The sequence below is a fragment of the Lolium rigidum genome, chromosome 4, assembly GCF_022539505.1.
Source record: "Lolium rigidum isolate FL_2022 chromosome 4, APGP_CSIRO_Lrig_0.1, whole genome shotgun sequence".
Classification (NCBI taxonomy): domain Eukaryota; kingdom Viridiplantae; phylum Streptophyta; class Magnoliopsida; order Poales; family Poaceae; genus Lolium; species Lolium rigidum.
This window is the reverse complement of record NC_061511.1, coordinates 188,429,435-188,437,954: the sequence shown is the minus strand read 5'-3', so window position 1 is coordinate 188,437,954 and position 8,520 is coordinate 188,429,435. Positions and strand designations below refer to the sequence as shown.

General features: G+C 53.8%; 1 protein-coding gene across 1 annotated transcript; it reads left to right on the top strand.

The window, feature by feature from the left end:
* Positions 1 to 981: 981 nt before the first annotated feature.
* Positions 982 to 8,299, top strand: LOC124706676 (xylan glycosyltransferase MUCI21-like). The gene is made up of 4 exons (XM_047238349.1): positions 982 to 1,339; positions 1,481 to 1,606; positions 1,718 to 2,338; positions 7,198 to 8,299. The coding sequence occupies exons 1-4, from the start codon at positions 1,102 to 1,104 to the stop codon at positions 7,884 to 7,886; spliced, it is 1,674 nt and encodes a 557-aa protein (XP_047094305.1). The 5' UTR covers positions 982 to 1,101; the 3' UTR covers positions 7,887 to 8,299.
* Positions 8,300 to 8,520: the final 221 nt, after the last annotated feature.

Genomic DNA, 8,520 nt, shown 5'->3' with positions numbered 1-8,520 from the left:
CGCAAATTGGTTGGGCTGGTCGGGTGCATCTACCCCGAGTGCCAAAATCAGGTGACCCTAGCCCAACAACACATGTCGGGTTGGTCTCGGTGGGGTCACAACCTACCCCCGTTTGTCATGTGTTTGCTCTACAATAGAGCCTGGCCCGTGGAATCAGGTCAGCCTGGGAAGAGTATCCCGGTAAGTTCTATTCGGGCTAGGCTAGCCCGAACCCGTAGTTTTTCTGGAAATTTTCAAATATAAATATTATTCGTCAAATTTAAGAAAATAATAATAATAATAATTTTTGGCCCAAACACGCCCATAGAAATAGAATCTTTTGTGAGGTAAACTCATGGCACGCCACGGGCAGTGACGCCACCCTGGACGTTCAAGTCGTGCTGGATCCGGTCAAGACGATTGAAAACAAGCAGGACATGCCTAAACGCGAGTTCTGCAAGAAAAAAAAAACACGCACAAAGACGTTTTCCTCTCACGAAAAAAACGACCTGGCCGGAAACCCAAGAACGCGATCGAGGCCGCGCCACCAAACCGACAGCAGAGAAACTTCTAAAAATTCCCCATGGCGCACACCACCGGAGGCGGGGCATATATACGGCCGGCCGGGCCGAATTGGCACACATGCGGCATATGATTCTGGGCGAAGGCAATTGAACCGTGGCTAAGCCAGCGAGGAGGAGAGCAGAGCGGGCGGGGCACACCGCACGTATAATTAGCGAGCGAGCGAGCGTCATCAAACACCCTGTTCCCCCTTGTCCTCCATGTGATTCCAAAGTGCTCTGTATTCTCTATTCATTGCCTCACCCTCCATGATCGTCAGGAGCTATTACTCCTCCTAGCTCCCCTCCCATCCCTCCCATCCCCTTCGTCTCCGGCAGCAAACCCCCTTCGCTCTACATACCATCCTGCTCCCCAATTCGTCCGCGTACTCTCCGGCGTCCAGCCCAGCTCCGCGGGCGCGCGCGTGGGGGTGTCGTGCCTGCCACGAAGAGGAGGCGGCGAGCGGCGGCTCGTGGGCAGGGAGCGCCGGAGCATGCGGCGGTGAGAGCGCGCTGAGGAGCAGAGAGCTTGCTAGCTATCCCAGCGAGACGGACAGGGAGGATGCAGCAGCCGCAGCATCACCACCACCACAAGCCCAAGCCCGCCCTCTCCGGGAGCCTGTCGTGGATCCGGAGGTCCCCGCCGCCGTCGCCGCCGCACAAGAAGCCCTGGGGCGCCGGCGGCGGCAGGGGCCGCTACGCATGCCGCCTCGTGCCGCTGCTGGTGCTCACGCTCTACAGCCTCTTCACCGTGCTCCGCATCCCCAGCTCAAGCCTCGTCGTCAACACCGCCGATTCAGGTGCGCGCGCCCTCTCTACTGAAATTTCCTCCCTCGCTTTCGCCGCTCGCGGCGCGGCGCGGCTCCTGAATTGAATGAATGCTGCCCTGGAGCACCCCTTTTTGTGCTGGAGTAATGACGACTTGTTTGCTCGGTCCGCAGAGCGCGTGGAGCGGCGCGACGATGTGGAGGCGTTCAAGACCCACCTGCCGTCCAACCAGAACGGGCTCGAAGCCCGCCAGGAGACGCGCTCGCCGGCGTCGCTCCCCTGCTCAGCCTTCATCAGCGGTGAGTTAGGCCGGCGCGTGCTTGCTTGCTGGCTTAGCTTAGCTAACAGATTTTCCTGCTTGGACTTCTGAGTAATTGGGGAATGCTAATGCCGAATTGGGTGCGCTGCAGGCGAAGCTGGCGGCGGAGGAGAGTCGTCGTCTGAAGAAGGCGTGCTGTGCTGCGACCGTAGCCACTACCGGAGCGACGTGTGCTACCTCCGGGGCGACGCGCGCACGGACCCGTCCACCTCCTCCATCCTCCTCTACGACGCGCCCCGCGGCGCCGCGCCGGAGAAGGTGCGGCCCTACACGCGCAAGTTCGAGGACAGCATCATGCGCACCATCGACGAGGTCACCATCCTGCCCGTCGCCGACGACTCCGCCAACGGCACCTCCACCTCCACCAACAGCCGCGACAGCCTTCGGCGGCGGTGCGACGTGCGGCACCCGCCGGGCGTGGCGGCGGTGGTGTTCTCGACGGGCGGGTACACGGGCAACGTGTACCACGAGTTCAGCGACGGGCTCATCCCGCTCTTCGTCACCTCGCAGCGCTTCCGCGGCGAGGTGGTCTTCGTGGTGCTCGAGTACCACTACTGGTGGCTCGGCCGCTACGGCGCCATCCTCGAGCGCCTCACCAACTACAAGATCGTCGACTTCCGATACGACCGCCGCGTGCACTGCTTCGAGGAGATGATCGTCGGCCTACGCATCCACGGGGAGCTCGTCGTCGACCCAAAGCTCATGCCCAACGGTACGCCACTTCCCCGAACAAATTCTGCAGTAATTCCGATTCCCCAGCCCCTGCTAAATTGCTTGGGATTTCTGACCACATCGCCGTCGCAAACGTTAATCGCAGCCATACTGCTCTGCCACCATCCTTTGCGCTGCGACGTCGATTTCCAATTGTTAGTTAGGAATGTCCATTCCCTGGCTATTCGATTCCGGTGTGCTTTTCCGTTAGAACTTCGTGATCATCCCTCCGGCGCTTAATCTTTCTTACTCGCGAGGCAGCGTCGGTCAGCGCCACAAGCGGCTTGTATGTTGCTTGAGGAGGGGAAAAGTAGTGGCGAGGAGCAAAAAGGCGCGTGAGAAATCGTGCGCTTGGTTGTCGAGATCCGTGCCAATTCCGGTCGGATAAATCATTCCCCCCTACGCATCGAGGCATCGTGCTTAGCTTAGCCTCTATTAGTTGGGTTAATTACCCCATGTCGGAACCACCCGCCTTTTTTACCTGTCGTCACCGACGGTACTTATACGGGGTTGTAAGGTTGTTGGTAGGCGATAGATTGCGGGTGACGCATCCGGCCCTCCGCGGTCAGCGAAAACGACGGCGGCGGCTCGCTTCGCTTTGCCTGGCGATGACATCCCACACGGACCGTACTACGGCGCGTCGTCGGCACACGCACAACTGACACTCCTCCTCCGGCTTGACATTCCGGCGGTAACGGTAAACGGCATGTGCTCAGGCAATGGCGGATGCGCTTTTGTGCTGGGAGGAAAAAAGGAGAAGTATACGCGAGAGGAGGAAGGAGCGCGGAGAATCTCGCGGCGATGATGAGCGCGAGATTATTTTACGGCAAACGGGCAGGCAAAAGTGGGCTTTGGCGAAAGAGGAAAATCGCACGGCAGATGAGCGGCGGACGGATGGGTGCTCCCGTCGCCGTACCGCCCGGCGAGAGCGTGCCTCTGCCCCTGCCGTTTTCGTCTAGCGTCGTCCATCTGTTACTGTCTGCATCCATTTATTACTACAGTACAGTACACCCTGCCGTTTCTTGCAGATAGGGGACACGAAAACGAAATGCTTGTTGAGTTGGTATGCGGTAAATATAAACAGGAGTTCACAGGCGGTGCAAACTGTAGCGCGTTGCAAGTTCGACAGCGGCTCTGCTGCACTTGCGTTGATGAGAGCAGAGGGATTAAGTACTAGTACTAGTTAATTAATGGGGTTTTATTTATGAATCAAATCTTTGGTGAGATTTGCACATCGATTATTTATGGGACTGGAAATCGCAGGAGGAGGAGGGCTCCATGGAGGCCTAGAACCTACCTCCACGTTCAGCTGCTGCTCTGCGCAGTCCAATTAAACGCCGGAGTAGTACTACCGTGCTGGTTCATTTACAGCCGCCGCATAATTGTGGCCTCCATGTACCGGCCGGTACGCTCTCAGGACAGCATTAGTACCGCCGCTAACCTCCCGCCGTACTCCCAAACTAGTGCTCCTACTAAACAAAACTATTGCAGCACGGTGCCTGCGCAGGCCGTAATAGTAAATTAGGTGCGTGTCAGGGAACGGAATTGGAGATCGATGCTCACGCGCGTTAGAATATTACCGATCGGGCATGTAGGTATGTAGGGGCGAGGCGTGTCTGCGCAAAAAAGAATTACCTCATGCATGTCGGGGCCATGGATCCGTACTTCCCTGATCACAGAAAATAACAACTCGATCGGCAAGGTTGGTGAGGTGCGGTGCGCGTGTTTCCAAATAGAACTAGGCCGCCTGTTGCTGTGTCTCTTGGCACACAACATGTGCAACGGCCAGGAGCATTGGTCACTCGCGCTGGTGCGCCATGAATTTTTCTTTTACGCGCGCATGCGCTGCCCTGGTTTGGGCAGTACGTACCCTGTATTTACGGCTCCTGTCCTGTAGCGACGAGGTGGAGCAGCATGAGGCACGCGAGTCCGGTACAGAACCAAGGGCACCTGCTTCGGTTGTCATCATCCCGACCCCGTGTGGCTGACGATCGATTACAGTCCTTTGCCTGATTCTGAAAGTGTTCATGGCTGACAGTGGCCCTTAGAGATGACCATCAGCGGAAGATGTTAGTGCTGGCAGTACCGTTCATATAGCGACCGTGTTTTGTCCGTGCCTGACAGTGGTGTTTAGCTCGCGATAGGATCGATATAGTACACGCGCGCCGAGATGCTAGCTAGCGATAAGCATATGGATTGGGGCGGGTTTGAGTTTGACTAGGACACGTAGGGACTGGGACGACCCTAGCGCTAAGCCTAATCTGGCGTCCTCCGTCAGTGGATTAGTTGTTCTTGGCATGCTCGGACTGGCCCGATGCGCATCAGCATCGGCATCGGCAGGTACGGCATTGCTGTCGACCATTCGCATGGAGCAAAAGCGTCAAGACATGCAGCTTTGGTTTTATATTTTGACATCCGTCGATCGTGATGTGTTATGCGTAGTGTATGTGCGCGGTGGAGGGTTTAGGTTTTGCTAAGCTGGGACCATGTGCGTGCGCGAGAGGAGGAGAAAAGCAGGGGCGGTTGGGCTGGTTGGTTAGTTATCCAGACCAACACCCAAACGGCTTCGTGCTCCGTCATCCTTCCTCGCTAACTTTTCGGCCAAGCTAGTTGTGTGTGGTTCGATCATGGCTCATGGGTGGGCGCGCGATGATGTCTCTACTTGATCTGGTACCGTACTCTACGGCGGTGACGTCGGGAAGTGCCTAGTTAGGTCGTGTGGACCTCCCCTTTGCGTGTCTCTCGCTGGCGAGTGGGCCAGGGCGTACAAGTACATACATGGCAACTGTCAATTGCTAACGACTGCCGCATCATGTAGGCATTCCGTGCTGCTTTGCTGTACCTAGCATTTTCGGTACCTAGCTGAGGATTTAGTACGCCACCTGCTCCGTTAATGGAGCAGTTTGTTGTGCTTTTAAGGAATTCACCAAGCTATCCTCGTGTCGGTCGTGGGCAGAAATGGATGGTTGGTAGCTAATCCCATCCTCTTGTTTTCCTCCACGAGACTGATCGATCCCAATCTGAAGAAAAGAATTGCCCAATTGCTAGCGTGAGTTCTTTAAACAAGCCTATAAAGTAGTAAAACTCAAAGTGGAATGAGCGAAAGAAAGCGATCCATGTGATGATGTGGTCGGCCTCAAGTTCAGGAAAAACTTAAACGAATTTTGTAACTTTGAAACCCGAGACAAAGGCGCCAGATTTTGACCAGAGAGCAAAGCCATGGAACTCTTTAATGAAAGGAGGCCAGGGCTGCCATAGGAAGCCTTCAAACTAGTAAAAGGGAAACCATGCGATTAAAAGGGAAAAGATGACACGATAAGGATGAGACTAGGGTAGTAGAGAGTAGTAATTCAGGAAATAGCATTGCCTGACAACTTGTGTGTGTCGGTGGGTTAATAGGGACACATGGTGTTACTAGTGGAACGGAGTACAGTACTAGCAATCTAGCTGGGACTAGCTAGCTGAGGGTACTACAGTAAACCATGAGTTTGGTTGACTTGTTCTGCTAGGTAAAATCGGCATCCAAAATACCGGCTTCACCGAGTAAGCAGTAACAGAGTTGACATTTTTTCTCTCTAGAATGTAGCGGTGTTGACCGGGAGCGCACGATCGCGGCTACCAGCCTCACGGCTCGGGTCTTGGAGCAGCACCACCTTGAATCATTGATGCATCACAGCTCACAGCTGGGCTGGCCAATTACATGTGGCTCCGGTACGCGTCCCGTCGTGCGCCGGAGGCTACCAACGCACGCAAAGGAGTACGTAGTATAGCTGTTCATTTGTCCCGGTTTAATAAAGGCTTAACGACCGAGCCAGTCAATCTCGGGTTGCGACGCGCAGGCGCGTTGGACCATCTCGTAGCTGGATCGGGGAGAGGGGTTGTTGTTGTTGTTGTTCTCCATTGGCGACCCGATGAATAATTTGCATTGCCTACCAAAGCAATAGTGTCGTCCTAGGCTAGCTGGTGATCAATGCGCGAGACATCAGACAAGCGACGTCTTCCGGCCCGATTGGTTGCTAATTATGGGCATTCATGTCTGATTGTCTGGCCACTCACCATTTGGTGGCTGCTCCGAGTGTATACACGGGCGACAGGGATTCAGTAACATTGAAACAGCATGGCACGTTGTGCCATGACCTCTCATCCACCCTACATTTTTCATCTAACGGCTGCAATCGAGCGATCTGAAAATTTTGCTAAATTTGTCTTTTTTGCTGCGCCCAAAATACAAAATATTTTTCATTGAAACTTTCCGTACTTACAACATGATTCGTTGGCAACATGTATATTTTTTATTTTGAATTTTTGTGATGATTTTCAAAAAAAAATTAAAAATCATCAAAAAATTCAGAACAAAAAATGTAAGTATTACCAACGAATCATGTTGTAACTGCGGAAAGTTTCAATCAAAAATAATTTGTATTTTGGGCGCAGCAAAAAAGACAAATTTAGTAAAATTTTCAGATCGCTTGATTGCAGCCGTTAGATGGAAAATGTAGGGTGGATGAGAGATCATGGCACAACGTGCTATGCTGTTTCAATGTTACTGAATCCCTGTCCCTGAACGTTTACTAATTTTAGAGGGAAATGCGATGTGTCAATTAGGACATCTGTTCCGAATTTTTTTAATAATGGCTTAATGACAGCTTACAACTTTGGAGCTCAATTCATTGATCTGAGTAGCTTACAACATTGGCCACTACTTCAATACTAGTTCACTGGATCTCATTTTGAAAAAACTCAGTGAATCAGTAAAACTTGATTCCAAATTCAATTCCTCATTATCACAAGCTTAACTCCGTATTTGCTATCACGAAAATGCAAGTGTTTAACATTTTCGATCTGCGCACGTGCTTGCAGGAAAGGGCCTCCAGGACTTCCAGGCGCTGCTCCACCAGGGCTACAGCGGCGGGAAGCCTACGTCGTCATCCTCGTCGGCGCCGGCGGCCCTCCCGCTCGGCCTGCCGTCGCGGCCGTGCGACCACGCCGCCGCCAAGGCCGCCAAGCCCAAGATGCTCATCTTCATCCGGAAGCAGAACCGGGTGATCCTGAACCTGCCGCACGTGGTCACGGCCTGCCGCCGCGCCGGCTTCGCGCCGCACGTCATGAACCTGCGCCGCCAGACTCCCCTCCCCGTCATCCACGCGGCGCTGGCGTCCGCGGACGCCATGGTGGCCGTGCACGGCGCCGCGGTGACGCACTTCCTCTTCATGCGCCCCGGCACCGTGCTGCTACAGATCGTGCCCGTGGGGCTCGACTGGGCCGCCGAGTCCTTCTACGGCAAGCCCGCGCAGGAGCTCGGGCTCAAGTACATGGAGTACAAGGTGGCGCCCGAGGAGAGCTCCCTGGCCGCCGAGTACGGGGTCAACAGCACCGTCGTGCGGGACCCGTCGGTGATCAGCAGCCAGGGCTGGTGGGAGATGAAGAAGGTCTACATGGACCGCCAGAACGTCACCGTCGGCGTCAAGAGGTTCGGCGAGCTGCTCCGGACGGCCAGGCTGCACCTCAGGAACGCCACCGCCTGCGGCAAGGCGGCGGCGTTGAGGTAGGCGTATCTGCAGGGGATGCTTACGCCCCCGCTGGTTAATTAGGTCTTCGTTACTCACAGCTGTCCATTTCCCGGTGTTCTTTTTTTCTTTTCTTTTCGTTCTGGTTGGAGCTGGGGGAGGGAGGAGGAAGAGTATAATCGAGCCGTACAAAAGAGGAGATCATGTACATAGAATTGGATTGGTTGGTTGGGATTGCCCCCGTGCACAAAGAGTACAATCCTTCAGTTCATGCTGTTGTTAGTAGGAAGAAAAAGGAGTAATAATTTATGCTAAGCCTCTCGTTCGTTTAGTTCATAGAAGCATAGTTTTGTTTTCACCCTTCTCTATATACCTTTCTTTTCATTCTTTGGGTGCCCTGATGTAAGAACAAACATTCTGTAACAAGTGCAATACTAGAATCCAGGTTGAGATGAGTGCATTCAGCAGCAACACATGAGGAGACGTGGAAATCTAAAGTTACATTGCACCTTCATTTTTACACGAAAATAATGATGTGTATTGCGAGATTGCCGCATCTGTTATAATAACGCCTTTTAAAAATTCCGGCGAAAAAAAAGAAAATTAAGGTGCACCATAAAAAGCTCCCAACGGCCGCCCTATCTGCTTGCGAACCTTGGCGCGTTGAAATTTCACA